Here is a 26,425-nt window from a genome sequence, read left to right on the forward strand (position 1 = left end):
CTCCAAGGCCCCACGGGTGCCCCTCACAGAGCCAGGGTGACACAACTCAGACAGCTCAGGACATGCTCCAAGGCAGGGGTGTTCCCCATGCTGCCCCAAAGGGCAGTGGCATACCTCACACTGCCCCCAGGCACTGCCCTGCAGGAGGAGTGTTCATGGGTCCCTACAGCCCTCCACTTCAGGAGGCTGGCCACGCTCCAGCAGGCCCATCCCCAGACTTGGGCGGGCTTCTCTCAGCATCCTGCAGTGGCGGGAAGGGTGGGGGGCCCCACTGCTGAGACAGAATCCTGGGACCCACCAGTATATAATAGGGGTGGGGGCGCTTCCAGAACGGCCTGGGTCCTCTTCCTGGACAACGTCTTCCTGGCCCACTCCCCCACCCAATCTGTCCCCTCCACCCAAACGCCCCCCAGGTAGGCAGCAAGTAATGCCCCTCCGCAGTCCAAGAAGGCCTGTCCCATGGACCAGGGCTCAGTCGCCACCTCCCTCCACCGAACCGTCTGGGGCACCCCTAAACCACACTCCCCAAGCCGGGCCCCCTCTAGGGCCCAGGCAAGGTTCACAAGGGACTAAGCCTCTCGGTGGTCTGACCACCAGCTGGAATCACCAGGTGGAGTGAGCTCTGCAGCTGCGGGGGGGCCAGGGTGCAAAGTGGGGCGGGGGGCCATGGCACTGGGAGGGACGCAGGGCTGGGGTCTTCCCTCCACCCCAGCTGCCTGCTCCCCATCCTCACACCACAAGTGTCCCAGCATCCCCGGGCCTTTGTCCAGGATGGGAGGTACGGCGCCAGGCAGGGGCTACGGCGGGGAATGCCGGTCCCCAGCCTGGCCCCTCCCCCGAGGCGGATCCGCGCGGGCGCCCGCCCCCTCCCCCCCGCCGGGCTTCCGTCCTCCTCCGCGCAGGCGCCGGCTCCACCCCCGGGCACGGCGGCGCTTCCGGGTGGGCTCTGGGGTGGGCTCCGCGCCGACGGGTCTCAGTCGAGAAAGCCGCGGCGGAGGTGCCGGATGCCCGCGCGCCGCGGGGCCCAGGTGAGTGCGCGCCCAGGTAAGCGCGCTCCTCGCTGGGCGCACAGCCGAGGGACAGGCTCGGGGGCGAGACCCCCCCCCCCCGCCGGAGTCGCATCCCCACTGCAGTGGGCCCTGAGCGGGAGCCAGTAATGTGCTCACGGGCCGCCCCTTGGTGTCTGCATTTCCCAGACGAGGGCCTGACGGCGGGGTCGGGCCGGCTCTGCTGTTCCACTTGGCAGAGCAAAGTCGAGGCCCGGCCCGAGGCCGCCAGTGAGGTCTGGGAGGAGCGCCCGACACCGGTTTCCTGGTTACATGCTGGGCATTCGGCCCGGCTCAGACGCCCCCTGCCCCGAGGCCGCCTGCCGCAGAAACGACCATGGGGTTGGCCCTAGGGGCCACTTCCCCACACTCCTCACTTAAATGTCCGTCCTAGACGGTTAAATGTTCTCCCTTTATTTACTAACCCCCTGTTTGCCCAGGTTTTGAGGGAGGGCTGGCGGGTCCCTCAAGGGCCCCCATCCAGGCAGCTGTTTCCTGCCCTCCGCTGGGTGGGCGCAGCCTGGCAAGAGTTGTCCCCAGGTTTTGCATTTCTTTCTAACATTAGTGAGCGCTCGCTGTGCCTGGTCGAGTGCTTACCCGACTTCTCATTTTATTCTCAGAACCACCTTGTGCGACAATGTTGGTTCCCTCTCTGCAGATGAAACAGAGGCACAGACACCTTAGGTCACTTTCTGGGGCAACAGTCACCCTTGGGTGCAACAACAGGGTCAGCCCACTCTTCAGCTTGAGGATCTGAGCCTCAGGCTCTGAGACAGGTTTGAATCCTTGGTTTGCAGTGGGGGAGCCGAGGCCTTTCTGAGCCTCAGTCCCAGAACAGCTGTATGAGCCCCCCACCGCCCAGGGTGGCTCAGGGCAGAGCCACTCCAGAGCCTCAGGGCAGGCTGGGGGCCAAACCTGGGCTGAGAACAGGGACCGCAGCATCCCGGAGTCTGAGCCCGTGGTGGGTGTTGCCACATGGGCCAGGCTGCACACACAGTCACATCAGTGACCATTCTCAGCAGACTGGTGGCTCCGGACAACATAGAATGTCAGCACTTATGTTAAAAATAATGGGTCTGTCACATGCCAGGGAGGCACTGGAATCAGCCCCTGAGGAGGGTGTTTCCAGGCCCCAGTGCTCGCCTGCCCCTTTCCTTGGAGAGCAGCTGGTCGCAGAACGGCCAAGGGTGTGTGGTCATGTTCTGCAGGTTCCATGCAGCAGGTGGGAGGCACACGGTGGGCTGGTCTTGGCAGATCTTCCTCATCCCTTGAACCTCACCTTTGCCTCACTTATCCTTATTCTGACATCCTGGGTCATGAGACAGAGGACAGCTGGGGACTCATTGGCGGTCACACCCTGAGTGCTTGGGATGGGGCCAAATAGACGGTCTGTCTGGTGCTCACCCACGTGTGTTGTCAGGTCTGTTGGGCCATTCTAGGAGGGGTCTGGCACAGTCGGAGCCCTGCCAGCGTCGGAGAGGGGTGTGGATGACACAGTGACCCACAATCTGTTCCTCGGCCAGGCCCCGTGGAGGTCACAAGTTCAGGTGCAAAGGGCAGGGTTCCAGAAAGAAGCTCAGGAGTTCACTTGGGGACCACATGATGAGTGGCAGTCAGAGGGTACCAGCTGTCCTGTCCCAGGCTTGGGTGCCACTGTCCCCTCCCCAGGCCCTGCAGCCCTTTGCCACTCCTGCTTGTGGATGGTGCATGGAGCAGAGTGGCTACCTTGTCACTGTCGCCACCAGCCAGCCTTCACATGCAGTCATTTCCCAAGTCCTCCTGGGTCCCCGCGCAGGGCTGAGCATGCCAGGTATGGCTCAGGTATGGCATTCTGTTTGCACAGGCTGGTTGCCCCCTTTTTGCACATGAGGAGACAGGCAGGCAGTCGAATGAGCCCTTGAGCTCCTGACTTCCCTGCGCAAACATCTGTTCTCTCCTCTTCACTTTATTTTGTCCTTTCGCATTTCAGCTTTCCTGCAGAATGGGGCTAAAAAAGCAGCGACTGTTGGAGGCCAAGCGGCATCAGAGCCCACCAGATGGGACCCAGACACCTTCCGCCAAGGAGCCCCGCTTGGAGCCACTCGCGACCCTGGGCCCCCAGCGCAGCATCTATTTCTTAGGCCTAAAGGGCCACCCTGCTCGCCTGGGATCAGAGTTTTTTGACCAGCCTGCCATCCCCCTGGCACGGGCCTTTCTGGGACAGGTGATGGAAATGTAGCAGCGTGGGCTCCACTGAAGGGTCATCACCACGCAGTGTCTGTGGGCCCCAGCCCCCTCACCACTGCGCTTATGTCCCTCACTTGGCCCTGCGTGTCCTCATGCAGTCAGCCGCTTAGCCCACACTTGCCCCTGGATAGCTTCACCTCAGTCATCTGGGGCAGCGTCAGGGTCCAGGGTCAGCCAGGAAGAATGCTGAGATTGTTAGGGGTGCCTGCCTGCCCTGGGCAGTGAGGACGGGGCAGCTGCAACATTAGCGTCTCCCCCTGGGGCTGTGGGAGCATTGTCCCTGGTCCACCTGGGAATGCCCTCAGGGCAGGTTCTTACAAGGACCACGGTCAGTGCTGGGCACTGTCTGTGAGGGGCTGCTTTTGCCTGCCCTGTCCCCTGACACAGTCAGTGCCCCTGCTGGGGCTTGTCTATGTGTGTAGTTCCTTTAGACACATGGCAGCCAAGGCCATGGTCTATGGGCTGCCCAGCATCAAGACTGTCTAGATGAAGGACAGCCTCCTACTCACCACAGTGGCTCACAGTGCCAGAGCTGGCTTCCCAGCAGCCCCTGCAGCTCCAAGTTCTGGGGTGGGAAGCAGGACGGCCGAGGGCCCATGGGGGTGGAGCCTGTCACCATACGGTGTGTACATGGCATGGGCCACAGCAGCAGAGTTTTGGCCACATCTGTGTGGAGCACCATCTGGCTAGGCCTGGCCTTCTGGTCCTCCTAGAGGTTCCATGCCTACCCTGTGTCCTTTAATGAGCCTCCTTTTAGGTTAAAATGGCCAAGGAGAGTCGGTTTCTGTGGCTATTAGAAAATTGGTGTCAGGAACAGATCCTAAAGTACGAGCTAGTGGAGTGTGACCTAAAGTGTGACATCATCAAGGGACCAGAGTCTGTTCCCATGAGGATGCTTTTAGCTTCAAGGGCCAGAAGGTCCTTCCAAAAGCATCTTCAGTCAGGAGACGTTATGATCTCACATAAAAGGGCACATGGGGCAGGTGAGTCCCAGCATCAGGTTGAGGCCCCAAGGGCCTCAGTGTGTCACAGTCTCCCCCTAGGCTCCCATCATGTGCATTTGAGCCCAAGGGTGGCAGGACAATGTCCAACAGAGAAGGGAGGGTCTCGCCCTGTATGTCCCTTTGGTTAGGGAGGAGAACCTTTTTCATTAGCTCCCAGTGGATGTCCTCACAGACCCCTTGACCACGCTTAGGTCATGCACTCATCCTTAAGCAGGTCATTGCAAGGAGCAGTGAGTTGCCATGACAACCCAGACCACTGTTGTGTCACCCCCTTGGCTGAGGAGGGTGCTGCCTCTCTCGGGACCCTTCACCAGCAAGGGGGAGATGCTTGTAATGGGGTGAGGGGCAACCACCATCTGCTATCTGGACGTGATCTCTGAGATTCAGGACAGGAAAGAAGATAGTGCGGAGAGGGCTGTGGGAGGCTCCTCCCAGGCCTCACAGAGGCGTCAGGCTGACAAGGGATGCTCCCTCTCATCTGCAGAGATGGGAGGGAGGCCTCATTCGAGGTGCTCTGGCCAAGCCCACGGGTGCATGTGTACAGGGTTGTGGGCTTTCTTCCACCCCGTCTCCAGGAAAGCCTCCTCCAGTCCTTCCCCTGAGAGTCCAGGCTCCAGCACCCACCTCCCTGCCCCCATGACACTGTCCCCAGCCGCAGACACACTGGGCTCCATGGGCTAAGGCATGGTGGCCTGGCCATCCAGCTGATTGCTCTGGCCTAAGGACAAGGCAGGTGCTGGGGACATCCCTGGGGAGATGGCTGGCCCCCGAAACTCCACTGTGAACCCTGGTTGGGTCAGACGTGGGGCTCCGGACACTGGGCATGACCGCTGGCCATTCCCAGGGCCATTCTGTGGTGACCCTTGGTAAAGGAGTAGGGCAGAGGGGCTCCAGGCAGGGGAGGACTCAACTCCCCGGGTGCTCAGTGTGCCACAGGCCCTGCCTGGCTCTCCTGTGGCTTGCTCTGTTCTCCTAGGCACTCTGCTGGCCTGAGAGTGTCCACCCCTCTGGGAACAGCCCCTGACAACTGCCCCCTGTCCTCGGCTGACCCCTCTGCCCCCTCCTGGACCCACCCTGCCCAGGGTGCTGTCCGAGGCAACCGTCGCCAGGCTCACCTTCCCCGCCCACTGCCTGCATTGACCCACTCCTTGTGGAGCTTGTTACCCCCAGGGCCGTGGGCCAGGCAGGGGGCACTGCAGGGCAGCTGGTACTGCTGCTTTCAGAGCTGGCTGGGTGGGGGCTGTGTGTGACGGTCCTTTGCAGTTAGTCCAGGTGGAGGGGGCTCCACAGGCTCTGGAATCCCAGGCAGGGCCCTGTGCCCTTCACACTGCTCGGCCCCAGGTTAAGCGTTAAGTCCAAGGGGACTCAGGGAGGAGGAGGCAGGGGGCTGGGGGCCCCGCTGAGAGGAAGTGTGAGAATTCACTGGTGTTGGTGCCCTACCTGCCCTGGCTGGCCTTAGATGGCTGCACCCTGTGGACAGGACACTTGGTGAGCAGGGCCTGTGGTCCAGCAGGATGGAGGGGACAGGGGGGGAGAAATGGCTGTACCTGGGTGTCCTGGTACATCCTGAGCTGGGGAGGTGAGTCCAGGCTGTGGACTGTCGGGGTGGAGCAAGCTTGGCTCCCTCCTACCCTGAGCAGGTCTTGGTCCGACGGCTGGACGATGGCACAGAGCTCCGTGGCCGCGTTGTGGAGACTGAGGCATACTTGGGGCCAGAGGATGCAGCTGCCCATTCGAGGGGTGGCCGGCAGACCCCCCGCAACCGCAGCATGTTCATGAAGCCAGGGACGCTGTATGTGTACTTCATCTACGGCATGTACTTCTGCATGAATGTCTCCAGCCAAGGTGAGTGGTGCTGGGGGCTGGGGTTGGGCAGAGCCCCCTCAGCTGGCAGCCCCCTGGAGGACCAGCGTGGGTAGGTGTTTGAGCAAGAGGTGCCCTTGTTAGCCTAGGCTGGGATTTCAGGAGCTCTGGCTGCACTGACAGTGGTTAGAGGTGCTGGGGGCCCCACGGAATAGAGGTCATGGGTTGACTTGAACACAGAGCACACAGGTTCACAAGCCGACCACTGGCCCCAGAGCTCAGTAGTGGTGTCACTGCAGCCGAGGGAGGACTCGGGAGGGGCTGACTGTGGGGAAACAAGGGTGAGATTGATTTGGGATGAGCTGGGCTCAGGTAGGAGCCTTGCCAGGTGGCCAGTTATGGGGTCTGGATCAATTGTTCTCAACTATGGACAATCCTGGGGAACATGAGGCGATGTCTGGAGATGTTTTTGGTCATCACACTTGTGGGGATGCTACTGGCCTTTAGTGAGTGGGGGCCAAGGAGGATGATGGCCGACTCCACAGAGAATCATGGCCCCAAAGGTCAGGGGTGCCAAGTGGAGAGATACTGGTCTAAAGCTCCTGGGAGGGCCCACCCACCTTGGGGGACCCACTGGGTCCTTCATGAGTAGGTGGCTTTGTTTTCTGGGTGGCCTGTGCTGGGAAGGAAGTGCCTAGCACTGTCCTGCCAGAGCCACTGCTGACTGGCAGCAGAGTCTGTCCAGCCCACTCTGGCTAGCCAGTCCCAGTGTCCGTCTGCCGAGGCTCCCGCCACTGTCCCAAGGTGAATGAAGGCTTGAGGACAGTAAGGGGCTGCCGGTCACACACGTGGGAGGATTCCATTGACGTGTGAGTTGTGATTGCCCAGAATGGACAGCTGGGGATGCCTAATGCCAGAGCCACGGGGCCAGAGGACACAGGGAACCCACGACTGGCCCTGTGCCCAGCAGAAAGCAGGTGTTATGTGAAACTGAGTGACAGGGACTGCCCCTGAGGTTAGTTATCACACAGAGCGCTTACTCCAGTTGCTGAGCTTTTCCTCGGCATTAGAACCGACCCCTCATGTGAGGGGAGACTGCACTTGGACAGGGGACTGCAGTCAGTGAGGAAGGGGAGGAGCCCAAGTTTTCTGTGGGTACAGTGGACACAGCAGATATGGGAGGTGGTGTGTTACTTTCTGGTCACGTGACCTGGATGACGCAGGAACATCCAGGTTGGGGAGCAGAAAACCACATGGGTACAGACAGGCCCAAGGGTCATCCAGGTGGAGTGAGGGAGAGGGCAGCTGAGACAGTCCATGCATGTGGGGTGGAGGCCATGCAGAGACTGGGACTTGGGGCTGAGCAGTTGGTACAGGCAGATGGGGGTGGGGAAGGGTGATGGGGAGGTCTGGTGGGAAGAGGTAAGGGGTGTTGTGCTTTTGTTAGGAGACTGGACTCAGGTCCATTCCAGGAGAGGAGGGGTCAGCTGCTCTTCCAACCTGTCTGCACGTGGTACCCACTACGCTCAGGGTGGAACCAGAGGAAACCTTGAGGCTGGGGAGGGGAGGGGCCCAGGAATCACAGAGGGACTAAAACTCAAGGCTTTAGGTGCCCTTGGGCACATCCTTAAGTGCTTTGAAAACTGGTTGGTTAAGGGGCATCTGGTCACAAACACCCCCATGCTTGCTGCCTGCGCAGGAGGCCAGCTCTTGGGTGCTGATGGGAAGGCCTGTATGGCTGAGGCGTGAGAAACACACTGGCCTGGCCACACCTCAGGCTGAGCCCCTCAGACTCCCAGCTGGTGGGGTGAGCTGAGAGTCAGGAGCCGGCGTCCCAGGACAGTGGCCTTGCTGGACAGTCAGGGTGCCTCTCTCCAGGGCCCAGGGAGAAATCACTGTCCCCAGGCAGGAATCCGAGGGGATCTGGACAGGTGTGTCTTCTTGAGAGAATCCTGGGCCCAGGTGTCCGTTTGCCATCCCTCAAGTGTCCTGCACTGGTTGGGGAGAGGACCCCACAGGGTGGGGGGTGGGGAGCTATGTTGGCAGCCCCTGCTGTGTCCGTTTCCCCACTGCGTCATGCAGTGGGGCTCACCTGCATCCTGTGCACACTGGTGGCTGCTCCAAGCCAGCCTTCCAGCTTCTCCAACAGACACCCAGTGGGGGAGATGGCTGGGGCACCCTGGGGCCTGGTGGGCTGACCAGGCCTATAAAGGCCCAACTCAGGGGTTTCCTTTGCTGACCTCACAGAGGGAGCTAGGGAGCTCTGTGCCTCCCCAGCTGGTGCCCATAGGAGACACAGGTACCTTGTGGGTGCAGGGGGGCAAGGCAGGCAGAGGGTCTGGATGGTGCGTGAGCACAGGTGTCACCCCGACAGCTTTGGTTGGGTCTTGGGTAGGAGGGCAACAGCCTGGGAGCCGCCATCTCTCCCACAGGGGATGGGGCGTGTGTCCTGCTCCGAGCGCTAGAGCCCCTGGGGGGCCTGGAGGCCATGCGGCAGCTTCGCTGCACTTCCCGCAAAGGCACTGCCGGACGAGCCCTCAAAGACCGTGAGCTCTGCAACGGCCCCTCCAAGTTGTGCCAGGCCCTGGCCATCGACAAGAGCTTTAACCAGCGGGACCTGGCCACGGATGAGGCTGTGTGGTTGGAACGGGGGCCCCCAGGCTCCAGTGAGGCAGCTGTGGTGACAGCAGCCCGCGTGGGCATCGGCCACGCAGGAGAATGGGCCCTGAAGCCCCTGCGCTTCTATGTGCAGGGCAGCCCCTGGGTCAGTGTGGTAGACAGAGCAGCTGAGCGGGACACACAGACTGGAGCAAAGGCCTGCCGGGATGAGGATTTTTAATTCTTCAGAAGCAAAATAAATGCAGTGTTTCTAGAAAACAGTGTCACTTGCATCTCAGCCGGAGCCCCCCCCTCAGTGGCCAGCTTTTTGTAGGAGGACCTGGGGCCAGCGTGTGCACTTCCCCTCAGGCCTGAGGCAGCCCTGTGTGGGGAGCACCCGTGCAGACATACCCCACGGGGAAGCCAACAAAGCACATTCCCCAGGCCCTGCCAGCCACAGGACACCATTAGCCCAGGTCCTCATAACTCAAGTGGCATGGGGGTGACCACTTGGCCATAGCCTCCTGGTGGCTAACGCAGGACTGTGGTGGGGGCAGGGCTGGGAAAGGTACCCAGGAAGCTGGGGGGAAGGGTGCCTGCAGGCGGCCAGCACTGGACCACACAGGATGGGCCAGGCACTTGGACCTCACACTCTGGACCCCCAAGGAGTGGGCCGGGGGAACACGGGCAGGGTTGGGAGAGGGGCTCTGAGAGAAACACTCTCAGAAGCGAGAGTCCTGGACGCTCCCCCAGCTCGAGCCTCACCTTCTCAGCTCAGAGACAGTGAGGCTGTTTTGAGGACTGGACACGCGTGAGGATGCGGAGGGCAGCAGCCCCAACAGGAGGGAAGGAGGGAGCCCTGGGGTTGGGGAGGCTCTGTCTGGTGCCCCCCAGCTCAGGTGAGCAGGGCCTGAAAGATGGCGATGACCGGGTCCTCATGGGTGGTCACCACCAGGACACTGCGGAACTTGTCCACGAGTGCCAGCAGCTGGGAGCGCCGTGTGTTCTCGTTGTACATGATCTCCTCCAGGTGGTGGCGGCCACGGAAGTAGTGTAAGAGCCTGAGGGGTGGGGGTGGGGGTGGGGGTCAGCACAGCCGCGGGGCAGGGGAGGGGGGTGGTTAGACAGGCCCCTGCCCCCAGCAGTGCCTTGGACCTGCTGCCCCCCGTGGCCCCTGAAGCATCACTCTGCCCCAGCGCCCTGACGGAGGTGAGGGCAGTGCAGGGTCAGCCGGCAGCTCCTCTGGTCATGCTGCTGCGGCTCCGGGGGCCTCGGCCGGGGGCTTAGTCCTTGACAACCTGATGACCCCGTAACACCATACACCCAGCATCCCCAAGTCAGGGGTGGGTGTGACACGTCTGTGTCACCTATGGTGTGGGGACTGAGGGCCCCACCCAGCCCCCACAAGGACCAGAACTTGCTCCTGCTTCCCAAGATGTGATAAGAAACACCCAGGAAGAGCAAGGGAGACCCCCCCCATGCAGGCACCAGGTGGGGACCGCTGTGTGCTGGACATGCCACCTCAACTAGTGAGGGCTGTTTGCCATTGGGACTTAAGCTGAGATCCACTTTCTGTCCTGACCCTAGACGTGGCCCCTGCCCCACCTGGCAAACATGCGGAGGTCCTCGGGGTTCTGGGCCGCGGGCACGCTGAGGATGGCTGCCCGCTCGTGCTCGGACAGGCTGGCCAGCAGGTTCTCCGTCATCCTCCTGTTGAGCGGCGAGTCCCCACTGGGAAGCAGCTCTGCGCTGGAGTTGTCCATGCTGGGGCTGGTGAGGGTCATGTCGTCACTGCTGGCTGAGGACAGGCACCGTCAGGGAGCGGCTGCCCCCAGCCCCACAAGGCACCTGCACCCACCTGGGAATTCAGTGCCGCACCCTCAGGGAGCAGCCCCTCACCCCAAGGCCAGCCTGGTCATCTGACCCCTCCCACCCACTCGGACGACAGGAGCCCTGGGCAGGCGGGTCTGGCACCGAAGCTCGGCCCCAGCCCGGGGAGGCACCTCCCCGGGAGTCGTCCAGCCCCTCGTGTTCCCCAAGCCAGGGACCTGGGACACGGGGCTGCTGCCTTAGTGGGCACAAAAGCCAAAACGGCTCCTTCTAAAAGGGACTATGACAGTCACTGTCTCCTCATAGGCCCTGAGCAGAGGTTTCAGTGGTCCTCCCAGGGATGCGGTGTGGTCTGCTCTGACCCCAGGCTGGGCCAGGCCACTCCTGACTCAGCGAGGTAGAGCCTCATCCTCAGGCAGGTGGGGGATGGGGCCTCCTGTCCCCTGAGGGAGAGCTGCCCAGCTGGGCCAAGTGGCGTCCGCATGGGGACACAGCTGCTCACAGAGGAGCAGTGTGTGTGCACCTGTTGAGTGCAGCTGTGTGAAGGTGCCGTGGTTACTCCCTGCCCTGCGGCACCCAAGTCGGGCCTCCCGGCCGCCCGTCTCTGCCAAGGGCACCCCAGGGTGCTCACCCCCCACCAGACAGATACCCTGGGCAGGGGATCCTACTTGGGGAGCCAAAGCTGAGAGCGTTGGGCGTGCTGAGGCTGCGGCCGCCGACCCTGGTGGTGAGGGGCATGTCCTCCTCCCGGGGGCGGGGCTCGTCCTCGCTGGGTGAGGCCATCAGGCAAACGTAGGTGTGCAGCTGGACCAGGAGCCTGCGCTGCAGCATCCACACCACCATCTGGATGAGCTGCGTCTGCAGGACAGCCAGGCCTTAGACACGACCCCTGGGTCACCCCACACCTCAGAGAGAGAGCACCCAGCCGTCAGCCACTCTGCAGCCACAGCTCCCGTCCTGGGGAGGCAGCGGGGCCACACTGCCCTTGCTGCACCACACACCCAGGCTGCCCATGCTGGCCTTTCTTGCCCAGAGCTGAGAAGCAGGACCTAGGACATGGAGGCCCTGCTCTTCCTCTTCTTCCCCAGCTGCCCTGAGCAGAAAGTCCTCCTCTCGGGTCAACCCTGGGGACAGGGCACCCTGTGCAGGTGATGCTCCAGCAGCTGTCAGCAGGGGCGTGTGTGCACACGGTGTCCACATCCTCAGACCCACACACACACCTGCTTGTCCCTGGGGGTCCCTTACTGGGAGGGGCTGGCTGACCGGGCATGGAAACAGGAGTGTACCACGGGCACGTGTGACCCAGTCAGACCAAATAAAATTGAAAAGGACTGTAAAATAATTAAGTTAGGAGACTTCATCAGCACTTGAGCACATTCTGGGCCTTAAGTAGGTGTGCGAGGCAGGAGGCCTCACCCTGGGACTGAGCAGAACCAGAACCGGCTCTATCTGGGCCCCTTGGGCTCAGCCTAGAAAAGCCACCGGCCATCTGGACCATCGGGAAGTTTCTGCTGGGGAGGGTGGAGGGTGAACACACAGCGTGTCTTTGATTCAGCTGGCACCACCTGGCACAGCTCCTGGAAACCAAAGGTGCCATGAAAGGCAGCATTTACAATAGTCACGCTTGGCATCTAAATGAATGACCAACAGGGGCTGCTCCTCATTCACAACTTGAGGAAGAAGTGGGTTTGCCTAACAGACCTGGCACTTATTAAAGCAAATACTTTACTCTTGAAGACAAAGCCTTGAGAATAGCCAGTCCCGTCTCCGACACCTGTCCCACTCATTCCTGTCTTGGGCCCTGCCCAGAGCCCTAGAGCCCCAGAGCCCCAAAGCTCCAGGTCTGCAGTGGAGGGGAGGCAGCAAAGCCTCGGATCCAGGCCACACTCAACCCTGTCACAAACGCAGAACTCACCAGGTCGCTCCACACGCCTCACCACTCCCTGGTGGCCAGCCCACCACACCCAGCACCCCTGCCTAACTCTCGCCCTGACCTAGACCCAGGCCCATCCTGTCCAGGTCCCCTTGGATTAGGAGATTCTGGGGACCAGTGAGCCCAGGACTTACACCCACAGATCCTGTGGCCACCTGGACCATGGCAAGCAGGGGAGGGAGTAGTAGTGCAGGGCTCAGTGAAAACAAAATCCCCTCTGCATCCCCCAACTGTGGGACCCCCAGACCCAGAAGGGGGCACCGAGTGGCTCTGTCCTCCCAGGAGAGGTCACCAATCTCCTGCCAACTGGGCCTCTTAACTCCATTCTAACCCAAAGAACTGCCCCCCACTGGCAGGGTGGGCTCCATGGGGAGAGGGACTTGTACTGCCCAAGTGTCTGCAGGCAGCCTTGCCAGGGAGCCAGCTTCTGGTCACCATGGCAGGGCAGGTACCACCTACACAGCAAGCACCTCCCCCCAAACCAAGGCTAAAGACGCGGCAGCACTGAGGGCCTAGGACTGGGGACCAAAGCCAGGTGGGTAGTTCCTAGGCTCCCTGAGCTCCTGGGACTCACCTCCTGCACAGGGGGGGCCAGAGGGTTCCTAAATTCTGACAAGGAGACGGGCAACGAGAACTTGGCGAGGACGGACGGCAGGTCGTGAGATGGGAACTGGCGTGAGAACTGCTCGGCCAGCAGGGAGTACCTGGGGACGGAGGTGAAGGCCCGTGAGCTCAGCAGGCCTCCCCACTGTCAGGCATCTGCACCCCTGCCACGAGCCTGTGGTGGGCAGGAGGGGGCATAGCATGGTGGGTGGGCCAGGATGGGTGCAATGAACACAGAACCCAGATGCTTTCCTCACACCACAGCCCCTATGAGCGCCCAAGTCAAAGCCAAGGCTCCCAACCTCCCACCAGGTGCTCCGTGCAGCACCCACTGGCCTGCAGATAAGGGCAGGTGCTGGAAGAGCACAGGCCGAGGGCGCCGTGTGGGGCTGGACCAGCCAGAACTGGAATGTGGGCCCAGCTGACCTGGGGAGCACGACCTGGGGCCCCGGGCTCTGGCAGCCAGAGGGACTCACAGACACACGCTGGCGTTGGGAGAAAGCATGTAGACGTTGTTCTCACACAGCGGGTAGATGATGATGGCTTTGCCCCAGTACACCAGGTGAGCTGCAAGCTGGAAAACCTGCAGGCAGAGGGGCGAGAGGACAGTGCCGGGGAGGCGGATCCACACAGTCCCCTGGCTCACAGCCACAAGCCTCTCTGTCACTGGTCCCTGTGCAGTCCTGGCTGGTACCAGCACAGGACGCTGGGGCACCCAGGACAAGGCCGGTTCAGGTGAGTGAGGGGCTTGGCTGCACATCCTGGCAGAGGCCGGCCCCCAGCCCAGTAAGCACCCAGCACGGGGAGAGGTCTCCACCTGAATGTGGACGTGGGGTCACTGCACCTGCCCCCATCCCACACACTCAATCCTGGAGAACATCCCACTGTCCTGCTGCCCTCGACTCTCAAGCCATCAGGATGGGCCACAGATAGACCACGATGCCAGGAGAGGGGGTGGCAGGGTGAGACCACAGCACCGAGCACTGCTCACCCTGCACCACCATGGCCAGGTGCCTCCAAGGGGGGTACATGCACACCTGTGACAGTGCCGAGAACACCACTACCTCGTCTCGGCAAACAGGGCCTCCAGGGCCACTGCAAACTTGAACACAAAGGAGGTTTCAGCTCCATTGCTGACCCTCTTCTGTCTGATCCCAAGGCCCAGGGATGATGGCTCTAAAGGACACAGGCCCACTTGCCTCTATTTCTGCCATCACCCTCACCCAGCGGGCTCCACCTCCCACCTCTCCCTGCAGCCAGAGTGCCCTCTGGAGGCCACAAGTCTGAAATTGGGATCACGGGGCTGGAGTCAAGCTATCAGCAGGGAGACTGTTCTTTTGCCTCCAAGCTGCTGTGACCACACCTCCCATCTCTGCCTCAGGGTCACATTCGCACCTCCCTCTCATGAGTGCCCACCTAGATCAACCAGGATCATTGCCCTGTCTCAAGGGTGTTATTCCCGCCTGCAAAGTCCCACATAGCGAAGGTCACACTCACAGGTCGCAGGGATTAGATCTACGGGGTCCCTGTTCACCCAATCACAGGTAATGTAAGTGTGATCCTAACTTTGTTATTCAAAGATTATGTGTTAACATGTACATAAAAAGCCTGGAAGAATCTATAGTGGTTACCACTAGGACATGGGATTGTGGGGACTTTCTCTTTTTGTGTTTATAATTTGTGTGATATTTGAATTTTTTTAAGAAAGAATATGTTAATTTCATCATGACAAAAAACCCTCAAACTACTTGTAGAACCTCTTTGCCTAGGATGGAACATGAATGATTTTACATCACCTGGTGACATTCACACCTGAGGCCCAGCAGGGACATCCGTGCGTGAGGCTCCCGCTGGGCTCACCAGCCTCCCTCCCCTCGGGGCCTCCACTGGGCCTGCAGGAAGCAGCCGTCCCAGAGGCTGGAAAGGTCCACCACAAGGGCTCGACCCCAGGGGGCTTCTGCACAACCACACTAGCGGCAAACCCTGATTTGCACTGGGTTCAATGGGGAGGGGCATGGAAGGAAACAGCAAGGGCCCCCCACGGCAAGGCCAGGGAGACGCGAAGCGGACATCATCGGAGCTTTGTCTGTGTCCAGGGGGGCGGACAACCAGTGAGGGGGTGGCACAGCGTCCAAACAGGTTCTGTGGCGGGCTGCCACAGGGGACAGTGAGGGTCACCCTTCACAGCACTGCACACTCACAGGCTCCTGCCTATCAACCAGTGCTGGTCAGAACACAAACTCGGTGGTCAGTACACATGCAACGGTTAGCGCATGAAAGGTTCTGTGTCTTGTGGGTGCTAGGAAAGCAGTCCAGGAGCCCATATGAAACACCAAGGCAGAGTCCGATACACATTTTTGGACTGGGTAGACAAAGGCCATGGGGTAGAGATGGGGGAAGGGCTTATTCTGGATGACAGAATCCAAAAGAGCTGCTTTAAGGGAAAATCGCCTGAGAGGCCTGGTGGACAAGCTCCTCTAACGTGCTAAGAAGCAAAGGCCAAGGGCTCCCTGGAGGTGCCTGGCAGGGGCCCAGGCTGGCCTGCCTCACGGTGCTCCACCCTCGGCTTTTGCAGGAGCCGCTGGTCCCTGGGCCAGGCCCTGCTGCCCCCTGGCGGCCACACAGTGTCCCGTTCCAGACCCTGGGTCAACCCTCAAGCTGTCACTTGGAAGGCCCCCTGACCCTGGCCTCCAACTTCTCCCTGTACTTTGCCTTGCCCCCAGCTCCTGCCCATGCTCAAACCAGACCCACAGCCAGGGCGGAGGGGCCCCCATCCATTCAGAAAGGTCAGCCCACAAGCACGGGGCTTAGTAAGGAGGTGGCACCTTGCACAGAACACAGGCCTGCGTGCCCATAGGGGGTCGGGGTGGTCAGGGCCACCACCTTTGGTGCCCCTGGTTTTGGCTCTGCACGGCTCCCACATGGGCTAAGGCACCCTGCAAGCCTCCGGCCCTGTGCAGCCCAGTCACCCGGCACGACTGCCTCATTCCTCTCTGCCACAGCCTCACCCCCCCACAGAGGAGGAAGTCAGTCCCGCGGCCTTGATCCCAGGTCTGACTCCAGATCCACCCATCACCATGGCAGGCTGTGCAGCAGCCCTGGACTGGATGAAGGCCCTGGGGAGGTGGCTTGAGGTGCCTGTGGTGATGCATCTGGCCTCTCCCTGCTGCCCATCCTGCCCACCCAGGGTGTCTCCCCAGGCACCCAGGGGTACCTGCAGCAAGGCCAAGTCTGCATCCTGGGCTAGCTGCTGCAGGTTCTTCACGGCAGACGTGGTCTTGATCACGCGCACCAGGGCTGGGGAGCAGTCGAGCGGGAGCTCGCCCAGCAGGGACTTCTCGTCGCTGAGCAGCAGCAGGGCGTGGTATGGGCTGTGGGGCAGAGACACGGGTCAGCAGGACCAGTGAGCCCCAGGTCCCTGCCCTGGCTGTGCATCTGGAGAGAAGAGGCCATGGGAGGAAGTAGAAGACAGCGCTGTGCCCTGAGGCCTTTAAACCCGCAAGGATCACTGTGGCCCACAGGAGAAACTGAGGAAGGCTCCACCCCACCTCTGGGATTGCCCAGCAAACGCTCATTCGAAAATGAGTGAATCTTTCCTAAAGAAAGAGTCTCAAATACGGGGAAAGCAAAATCCCCGCTGCAGACTATGAATAGAACCACCTAGAAATATGCATAGCAAGGAAGCCAAGGGTGGCCCACAGGCCTGGACGAGGAAGGACCAGGCAGGGCTTTGCTTTCTGTCATCTCAACATTTTCTGCTGTGTGCCCAGATTTCGTTTTCTGGTTAAAAAACATTTAAGGAAACAGAGGACTTGGTGGAGGACGGGGAGGCAGAAGACTGGACTCAGCACTTTCCTTGCAGGAAATCAGGGACATGAAGAAACAGATCTCACAAGTTCTGATCCGAGCAGGAGGTCCGGTGAGTAACACCATGAAGACACAACTCCTCTGGCGGTCAGCTCCCAGTTCCCGCCGTGATGCTCGGCCCACAGCCCTGTCCAGGCCTGCAGCTGGGACCTGCTCGGCCAGACAGTGCCAAGAGGGCCCTGGGGGAACCTGGGGGTAGTCATTTCTGGACAGAACTGGACACAAATACATGTGTTTTTACTCTATAAACAGCACAGCCCTACCTGCCAATTTCTGTGGCAGGAAGAGGAAAAGACAATTTTTGGAACCAAGTATTTGGTAAACCTCAGGCAGATGCAGGAGAGAAGGGCCCCGGTAGGGTGTGTGTGGGGCTGGCACTCACCGGATGGCCTTCAGGCTCCGCTCGATGGCCTCGGGGGGGATGAGGCTTGTGGCTGCATAGTGGATCTTGTGAGGCAAGCAGAAGCTCACCTCCAACCAGCTGTTGACGTGGAGCCGCACCACTCCAGACGTGCATAGGCTGCAGAGAGCAGGCTGTCAACCACCCACACAGCAGCTCCCAGCCATGCACACAGACCACACAGAAGCTGCCTGAGGGTGCCTCCTCCTGGCACATGGAGGAAACTGCGGGGGGAGACTTGCAGAGCAAGAAAGCATCTTGCCCCAGATCTCAGTATGTTTAAGAGAAGAAAAAGTATCAGGAACACACTTCTGGCCAGCCCTGGAATCTGCAGTCCAACCAGAGCGCCAGGGCTCCCATCTCTGTCCCACAGGCTCTGCACACCTGAGGAAGGCCCCGTCACAATGGGCTGCCAGCAAGGCAGGGCGTGTCGCCAAAAGGGAGAGGTAAGCAGGAGAGGAAGGTCCTGCCAGGGAGGGGCCCGCCTCCCGGCAGACACCACCAACCCCGGGGTGCCACAGCCACCGCCCACACCAGCCTCGGCTCAAACCTTCAGCTTCCCTCGTCTCTGTGACGGAACTTTGGTTTTTTCAAGCCCTGGCTTTGCTCAGGCCAAACACAGCAACCCTGTGCCTGACCCTCGTTTCTCACATCCCACCTCAAACCATCTGTCAATTCTATCTGCTCCACGGCAGGGACAAAGTCCAGACCTTCTCCGCGTCAGCCCTCTCTGTCCACCCTCCCCACTCAGACCCCAGGGCTCCCACCTCAGGAGTCCCAGCCAAGACCCCAAAGTGCCAGAGCCCTGCAGGACCTGCCCACTCTTCTCCGACCCTGTCTCCTCCTACCGGTGGGTCCAGCAGGACAGGCTGCCCTGCTGCTCTCCAGGCCCATGTACTTGCCCTTGGCTGTGTGCTCTCCCCAGGTGCCCTGGAGTTCCTTCCCGCCTTCAGATTTCAGTGGGGTGAACCCTGAGCCCAGCCTAGGCCCCACAGGCTGCTCACAGTCCCTGTGTGTCCTGAACACTGGACAGCAGCACGACCCGCCTGTCCGTTGGTCAGTGCTATTTCCCGACGAGAATTCACTCATGAAGTGCACTGCTCACTGCACGGCCGATAACAACGGGGTACATGGGGCACTGAGAGCATTTCCTGAATGGAGGAAGGAAAGGGCCCAAGGAACATGTGCCTGCTCTGGGGGGACCACCTCTCAGGAAGCCCCTGCCAGGAAAACGGGCTCCTAGTGGCCCCGCGCAGGGGAACTACACACAAAGCTGGGGCCACGGTCCCGTGGCACGACCCCTGGTGTGGACGCGGGGGGAGCGACTGCTGGAGCAGAGGGCGAGGGGGGTCTGTGCCCGGTGGAGGCCTGCCCGCCCTGCCCAGGGTGCCCTCCCTGTCACACTCCACCCCGCTCTGCTGGCCCCTGCTGGCGCCCAGGTTGCAGGGCTCTCGGGCACACAGATGCAGGGTGCTGGGTGCCGGAAGCAGCCCTGTGGCCCCCTCCCCACAGTCACAGGCTGTTCTTAGTCTCTTCCCACAGCTCCACCCAGACGGCTGGCAGAACCCATGGTCAGCAGTGTCAAATGTAAACATAAGTCTTCACTGTCTCCAGCAAGGAATGGGCAACGGGAGAGGAACCATGGGAGGAACACAGAGCACCGTCTGTGACCTCAACTGCCCAGGCCTCCCGTCAACACCAGCATCTGCTCCCTCTGCCTGTCCTGCCACCAGAGCATTAGGAGAACCAGGCCCCCAGGAATTCCCCTCGAGGGACAGTCTTAGGCCCCAAGCTGCAGGGGTGGGGCCACAGGCTGCGGCGGAGTCTGGAAGGCAAAGGTTTGGTTGCTGCTGATGCCACAGCCCCTCAGGGAGAAACCCAGGAGCAGGTTTGGTGAACGTCACGATTTGGGGAAGAGACCCCAGGTCCTTCCCCAGGTCCTCGCGGAGGACACTGCTCCTGGCTTCTTCCAGAACGAAGCAAGTACATCCGAGCGGACAGAGGCTCCTGGAGCCGCCCCCCTCCTTGGCCGAAGGCCTTTGTGGACTGGACAGCTCATGTCAAACCCTGAGAAATAGCGTCTTCAGGAGTCAAAGGTCACACAAGAGACTCGCCCAGGGGAACCAGGGTAGTGGCTCCACTTGACTGGGCAACATTTATGCTCTCGGCATCCAGGTATGAAGGGAGGAGGCGGGGGAAACTGGGCGACAGAGCCAGCTCCTCCTGCATTCACTTCACACCTGCTCAGAAAGGCTGGTGGATTCAAAAATCAAAGTCTTCTTATCTCTGCGCTCCCCTCTAGGACACGGCGCAAAGTGGATGCTGGAACACTGCAGAGTCGGAAGTGAACACTGAGGTCCCTCTCATTTCAAGGGTAGCTAGGTAGACTCCTCCAGGAGCCCAGCGATGCCACATCCAAGTCACCGAGCTACCTGGTGTGTGAGGAGGCCTCGAGCACTGGTTCAGGCTCTTGGGGCACAATTTACAGCCCTGCACTTGGGGCTTCCACTCAGCGGTGCTGAGAAAGACACAGGGAATCATAAACAAACTGTGTGAGCGTGAGAAGCTAGAGAGAGTGGTAAGACAAGGGACGGGGGAGGATACAGGGCTGTGTGTGGGCTGGGCAGGTGGCTCGGGACAGGCTTCGTGGAGACTCAGCTGCAAGTGCCAGCTCAGTGCCAGGAAAAAGAGGAGTCAAGGCCTGTGCAGCCTCTGCACCACGTCACTGTCCCCAGAGCTCTGGCCACACAGTGATGTGGGGTCCTCTTCTCTGGGGGGAGACATGCCCTCCCTGGGTCCCTAGTTTCCACGTGGACTTCACTGCACGTTCCCAACACCAGGCAGCCTCCTCCCGTGGGGGCACTTGGCACTGAGGCTGGTGCCTCTTTACAAACATAGCTCTGCAGCGTGCAGACCCTGAGTGTCACCTCCTGAAGGCCAGCTGCAGGCCCAGGTGAACCTTGGAACACGCTGGAACAAGCCAGGAGGGAGGGTGCTGCACTGGGAATGCCCTGTAAAACCCCCCAGCAAGAGGGAGCCTGGAGCTGCGCTGAAGTCTGTCAGGAGAAGGAAAGAGAAAGGTCTGCTCCTGTTTCTCAAGTGCAGTTTTAAGACACGACTCTAGCAGAGTAGGAGTTGGGCCCAAAAAGGGTCTTGGGAAGCTCATACTTCTATATGCAGGGCAGTTAACAGTTGCATATAGAAAACACTGAGAACACTGAGGAAAAACACTGCCCCCGAGTGTTTATCTGCCCCTCACATAGCTCTGAGACCTCGCCCGCCTGTGACTGGAGATAGATGCTCCTTCAGAGCTCGAGTCCTGAGGCAATCACACCAGCCTTTCAACAAGCTCTTATCTTTCACACCCCAGGTGGACTGTGCTCCAGCTCATGCCATCATCTCACACCTCAGGGCCCCAGAAAGAATTTCAATTCCTAACCTAGTCACCCTGCTCCCTGCCCCAGGCCAGAGACCTTGGAAGCCAGCCCTGCCCCCACTGATTCCAAACACAGTACATAGTGGACGACACTGCACATGATCCACGAGGTCTGAGTGGGCTCCAAAAGGCCAACCACGAAATGTTAAACTAGTTTAAGCGTAGGTGTGTTTCATGGAAACAGGGACGGAAATTCCCAGGATGTTCACGCCGTGTCTGTGGGCCCATCCCTGCTCTGGACAGGCAGCGGTGAGGCAGCATCTCCAGAGCACCCAGCACCACCCGCAGGCCAGGCCCTGGGCAGCTTCCCCAGGCTCCCAGCCTCTGGGGCACATGATAGGCCCTGTCGGCTCTGAGAACTCTTCGACAAACACTTCTTCAAGGCCCCCGGAATCCACGTTGAGGGGACTCCTGTCTAATCATCCCTTCAACCACATGCTGAGCGCAAGGGCTGCGTCACAGAAAGCGAAAGGACATCCCTGACCTCGTGGGGTGCTGTCATTCAAGTCACCAAGCTGCACAGGGGGACACAGGTGCTGGGCAAGTTGAGGAGGCCACAGACGCATAGGTCCCAGGGCACAGGACCACCGGGCCACACCACAAACCCAGGTTTTAATTAAAGCAGCCAATCCAGAGCCGTCCCTTTGCAAAGTCCCGCCCCAACCTCTAACCTCTACCAGGTCTCACAGCTTCCAGCCTCTCACTTCTGCTCTGAGAAAGTCCTTCCCAGGTGGAGACCGCCAGTGAGTCTCCACCGAGAAAGGGGCGGTGTGTTCCCTGCTGCCTGCTCCGTCGCCCCTTCTCAGCTCCACGGGGCAATCCACCCTGCAGGAGCGGGGCAGGCAAGGCCAGACCCTCGAGGCCAACACAGACCTGGTGGGTCAGAGGGAAGGCCACAGACCAGGGGGCTTCTGGGCAGTCTCAAAGCCACTGTTGTTGCCAGGCAGGGACAGGGGACAGGGGCCCCTGGGACTCCTGCAGGAGAAGCACTGCTGGCTTCCCTGGGGTGGGACACAGGACCCAGGAGCCTGTTTCTAGACCCCACTCTGACCAAGTGGAAACAAGAAGGGTGGGGTGGGGTGGGGGTTCTCCTGGAGGACACTGACACACCGGATCGCCTGGCCTCTGGAAGGAAGCTAAGTGCTGAATGGCGGACCCTGGCAGCTGTTTTTGCCGCAAACGCCGACGCCTGTCCTTGGAACTAATGCCACTAGAGGGTGCTGGGCTGCCCCCAGCTCCAGCCTGGCCGGCCCAACAGGTCACTAAGGAAGCAGCCAACCCTCCAGGGCATCATTCCCTCCAACCTTCTAACACAAATCTAAGAAATCACAGTTCATTATTCACTCAGAAAAAGAAAGTCTGGCTCCGGTTTGCTTTTTATTGTGATTCCACCTTAGCCTGAATTTAGCTGGTCCTCTAATCCTACTTAAGACACCCAAACTCCCACTCAGAAAAAAGCAACAGTTTCCAAGGAAAGGGTTTCTCATACCAGCCCACCCACACCAGAGGGCAGCAATCCTCTTACTGCAGGAAAAGCTTCCATGTGATCACGTGGATAAAAAAAGACAGGGTCAGACTACAAGATCAGAAATCTGTTCTGGGTCAAGACCAAGGCTTTACCAAGAGGTCTCCAGAGAAGGAGGGACCAGAAACCAAGACGATCATGCAGCAAGGGATTCTTCACGCTGCTCCAATGGCACCTAACACCCAGAAGTTACCAAAACAAAGACACGGAACACCAGCCCTGACGTGTACCCCCAAAGGACAGCTCTCGCTCCCATATAAAGGCACCTGTGCCCCCAAAAGAAAAATGGGTGATGGAGGCACTTCCCTGGCAGTCCAGTGGTTAGGACTCTGCACCTTCACCGTAGGGGTTGGGGAACTAAGATCCCACAAGCCGTGCGGTGCAGCCAAAAAAGAAAGAGAAACAAACAAACAAAAAAGGAAACAGGTGAGGGGTCGGACGGAGTACAGTGCTCACAGAAAAGGAAACAGGGATGGTCTGCATGGGAAGTCATGCACACCTACATACAGATAAAGCAGCCCCGAGACCCCGTCCTCCACCCATCACGGAGGGCAGAACCCAAAAGCTCAGGTGCTGCTGATGGGAGTAGGGACGGAGCCACAGAGGGACATGCCGCCACATGGCATGCACACCTGACCTAGTCAGCCTGGCACTTCCATTTTTAGGAATTTATCTCACGGATGCACAGGCACTCACAAAATAACACACACAAAGTTGAGCAGCAATGTCTTTCAGCAGCAAAAGCTGGAGGCCAATGATGCCCAGGGAGGGGGCAGGCAACTGTGCAGCAAAGAGAAGTCAGCCCTTAGTTACCGACAGAGCTGCATGTTAAAGTGAGGAGGTAAAGGGCGAACCGTGCACTCAGCGTGCTCCGGCTGCAAAAGGGTTCGCTGTGTGTGCCTTAGTGCCCTGTGATGGGGCGCATGACACTCGGCTGCCTGATGCAATGCACCCTGCCACCAGGAAGGGAACCGGGAGAGGGTGCAACGGGAAAGAAACTCAGTGCTCTGACGTTCAGACTCAAAGGACAGGTGACCTTTTCAAAGACTCAAGTCAAAAAAAAAAAGCGGGTGGGGGTGCTTCCCTGGTGGCGCAGTGGTTAAAAATCTGCCTTCCAATGCAGGGGACACGGGCTCGATCCCTGATCAGAGAACTAGATCCCGCATGCCACAACTAAAAGATCCCACATGCTATAACTAAAGATCCCACACGTCACAATGAAGATCCCCGATGGTGCTCTGGCCACAGCTCTCAGATCAGGCCCATCTCCAGCAGGGAAGGTGGGTCCACTGGATGGAGTGAAGCCCCAAGAAAGCCGGGGCAGGGGAGGTGGGGGGCAGAGGACAATGTGGGGAAGTTGGAGGGGTGGAGAGGAGAGAGGCCTGTATCTACACACTGTCTGTCCAGCAACATGCCTTGTGCTGCACAGTCCCCTCAGCCCTGCGAGGCCCCTGGTGAGCCAACCAGCCAGGGGCACTTGGGCAGACGGCCCCCTGACCCCCACTCTCCACCCCATCCCCACTGCAGAGCCAGGGCCAGGAAGCAGTGGTCAGAGCCACATGGACGCTCTTTAAAAAGAAGAGAAGTGCCTTGCTTGCCCATATTTAAGAGAATCGGTGCTGAGCCACTAATATGAGCAGAACCATGGGGTTCCTGCCGTGTCTCCAACGCCTGCTGCCCTCACACACTCAGGGTACCAAACCCCTACAACCCCAGAGCAGGGGGAGCAGAGCCAACCCCAGCCCCAGCCTCTGAGCCTCACTCTCCTCGTGGGTGAGGTGGTGACAGCAACTGCACCTAACGAAGGTGGGCCTGGAACTTGGCACGGTGTTGCACTCGGTCAGCATCACTGTGCATTTCAGGCCCCACGCTCAGCTTTTTTCAGGTTCATTTTCTGGCTAAAAACAAGTCTAGAGGTGACCATCCCAGCAGGGCTCTTCCCCAGCCTCCCCCCATCTCAGGCACAGTAGGGAAACGGCACCATTGCAGGGAGGCCCACAGGAAGCAGGCCGCCCGCCTTACCTGTCGTAAGCGTCCTTGAGGTCCCTGGCCAGCTTGCACTTGGGCAGGATGTGATGGAATGGGGACTGAGGCCCGTCATTTGCTGCAAGAATTGTAACACAGAAGACTCAGAGCCTGCACAGTGAGAAGCCAGCCCAGGCCAGAAGACAAGCTTAACCTAAAAAGAATTTTAAGTGACTGTAAACCAAACATCAGGATATTCCCCGCTGGTTTTCACAACCATCTTTATATGAGATGTCTGGATCTGCCCTTCACTACCGGCCCCACCTGACCCAGAGCCACAGGCCTCCCAGGAACCAACCCTTCCGCAGCCGCCCTGCCGGCTCCCCACAGGCTGCCAGAGCCACCCCCACCTCAGGCCAAGCATGCCCTGCCTCACCTGGATCCTTCCCCACACAATTCCACTAGTGTAATTGATTTTCATGATTTATTTTCATGATCCAAAGTCTCTCATTAATCTTTTCTCATAAATGTCTAACAAAAAATATACGTACTTAAATTGAACTTTTAAAAATTCCTTGTGAAAACACCACAAAGTCTAAAGAGAATATTTAAAAAACAAAACATCTGGACTTGTTATTAATTAGTACATAGCTGGACAAAACAAATATACTACACATTTTAACAACTAATTGTCAAACATCAAAAGCAAATTTTTACTGAAAAAATGCACCCAAGTGGTACAGTTCATGTATACTTCCACTTATTGCTAAAATTAGCCCAGGTTCACCAGCAAATCTGTTCCTAGTTTTCTCTTCTGTTCTGGAGGTGCTGACCTGAGAAGGCAGAGGTGGACGGTTTGCAACAGGTGGGCATGTCTCTGCTCTGACATGTTGACAGTGTGCCAAAGCCTCATGGGCATCTATCAGCAGACACAGCTTTTAATAACTGGTCAGCTGATAGCTCAACTGGGTCCCCTTCAATTTAGGTGAAAGCAAAGAACTGGCCCCCCTGCCAGCTCAATCTTCCCGCTGCCCCTCTGCATGCCCCTGCTCCAAGGGACTGTCCAGAGGGAACAGGGTCAGGTGGGCAGTGCCTGACCTGTGGGAAGAGCCACCGTGCAGAGGTCTGGGGGAGGGAGAACATTTTGGGCTGGGAAGTCACTCTCAGAACATCAGTTCAGGAACCTGGGTCTAGCTGGGTCCCTTGGGGGTCTTCCTTGTGCACCCCGGGCGTGCTCAGCTCACCGTACAGACCATCAGTTTCCACACTGGCACACCCGACAAGGTCCCTGCCCAGAGATGCCGCCTGCCACCCTCACCATCGGCCATGGCGGACACCTCGTCCTGCAGCGCCAGGATCAGCTTGGCTTCCCGTGTGAGGTACTGGCAGCGGCGCTCCTCGTGCTGCAGCACAGTGGCAATGCGGCGAGAGAGGTTGTGCAGACAGTTTATCACTGACGGGTCCGCGTTGGCCTGCAGGAGAGAGGCCACAGCCAACTCAACCGCAGTGCACACACTCGGGGAGGATGCACAGCAACATGGACCATGGAAGAGCCCCTCTCTGGTGCCACCCCTGTTCCCAGTCCCAGTCCCCATTAGGGCCTGTCCCAGCACCATGGGCAAGGAATGGCTGCTGGGTGGCAGCACACATGGCTCCGTGGGGTCCCCAATGGGAGGAAGGAGGAACACGCATTTCTAACAAGCAGAGAGATGCAACCATCTCAGGTTCCCAGGCCAGGGCCATCCAGAAAGGCAGGGGACGTTCAGGCATCCGCCCCGGGCCTGGCAGGGGCAGCCCGGTGGCGCAATAGAAGGCACAGATCCTGCCACCCACCTGCCGTGTGACCCCGGGTCACAGGCTCCCATCTGAGAGAAGAACAGTGGCACCTCCCTGACCAATCAGTCAACATGTCAAGTGCTCAGAACAGAGCAGAACCCTTGTCAGTGTCTGTGGTCACCAATGTGTGCTGAGTGCTGGTGGACAGGACTGGCTGTGTGAGCATTCAGTCACACGGCCCATGTTACAACAAGGACACTGTGAGAAACAGAAGCCCCAGGCCCACTGTTCAGTGAAGACCTGTCCTCAGGGTAAGCAGCTCTTCCTGAGATCCTGGCTAACAGAGAAGCCAGCTGGCACCAGGCCACCCTGCACCCCCCACCCCCCTGTGCTCACACTGGGACCTATCGGGG

The 26,425-nt window shown here is 59.4% G+C and overlaps 2 protein-coding genes across 24 annotated transcripts in view; one reads left to right on the top strand and one right to left on the bottom strand.

Annotated features, from left to right (window-relative positions):
* The first annotated feature begins 890 nt into the window (after positions 1-890).
* Positions 891-8,956, top strand: MPG (N-methylpurine DNA glycosylase). 6 transcript variants are annotated; one of them, XM_057748002.1, is made up of 6 exons: positions 898-1,028; positions 1,667-1,822; positions 2,715-2,867; positions 3,016-3,249; positions 5,917-6,121; positions 8,512-8,956. In XM_057748002.1, exons 3-6 carry the CDS (start codon positions 2,754-2,756, stop codon positions 8,916-8,918), a joined length of 960 nt encoding a protein of 319 aa, XP_057603985.1. In that variant the 5' UTR covers positions 898-1,028; positions 1,667-1,822; positions 2,715-2,753; the 3' UTR covers positions 8,919-8,956. The 6 variants fall into 6 exon arrangements, with proteins under 6 accessions (XP_057603987.1, XP_057603985.1, XP_057603989.1 ...); XM_057748006.1 differs by having other exon boundaries at positions 2,792-2,856; XM_057748003.1 differs by having other exon boundaries at positions 907-1,044.
* An 88-nt stretch (positions 8,957-9,044) lies between these two features.
* LUC7L (LUC7 like) overlaps positions 9,045-26,425 on the bottom strand; it is a 122,590-nt gene continuing 105,209 nt past the window's right edge. For 12 of the 18 annotated variants that reach the window (XM_057747987.1, XM_057747994.1, XM_057747989.1 and 9 more), the window contains 9 exons: positions 25,555-25,708; positions 24,294-24,375; positions 17,293-17,430; positions 16,258-16,414; positions 13,520-13,626; positions 13,015-13,144; positions 11,176-11,365; positions 10,283-10,475; positions 9,045-9,738 (listed from right to left, as the gene is read on the bottom strand). In XM_057747987.1, the coding sequence (XP_057603970.1) occupies positions 9,573-9,738; positions 10,283-10,475; positions 11,176-11,365; positions 13,015-13,144; positions 13,520-13,626; positions 16,258-16,414; positions 17,293-17,430; positions 24,294-24,375; positions 25,555-25,708 (1,317 nt within the window). In that variant the 3' untranslated portion in view covers positions 9,045-9,572. Of the gene's footprint in view, positions 9,739-10,282; positions 10,476-11,156; positions 11,366-13,014; positions 13,145-13,519; positions 13,627-16,257; positions 16,415-17,292; positions 17,431-24,293; positions 24,376-25,554; positions 25,709-26,425 lie in introns of those variants that run through there. The other 6 variants (XM_057747986.1, XR_009055375.1, XM_057747990.1 and 3 more) reach the window with 6 other exon arrangements.

This window comes from Hippopotamus amphibius, chromosome 9 (assembly GCF_030028045.1).
Source record: "Hippopotamus amphibius kiboko isolate mHipAmp2 chromosome 9, mHipAmp2.hap2, whole genome shotgun sequence".
Lineage (NCBI taxonomy): Eukaryota > Metazoa > Chordata > Mammalia > Artiodactyla > Hippopotamidae > Hippopotamus > Hippopotamus amphibius.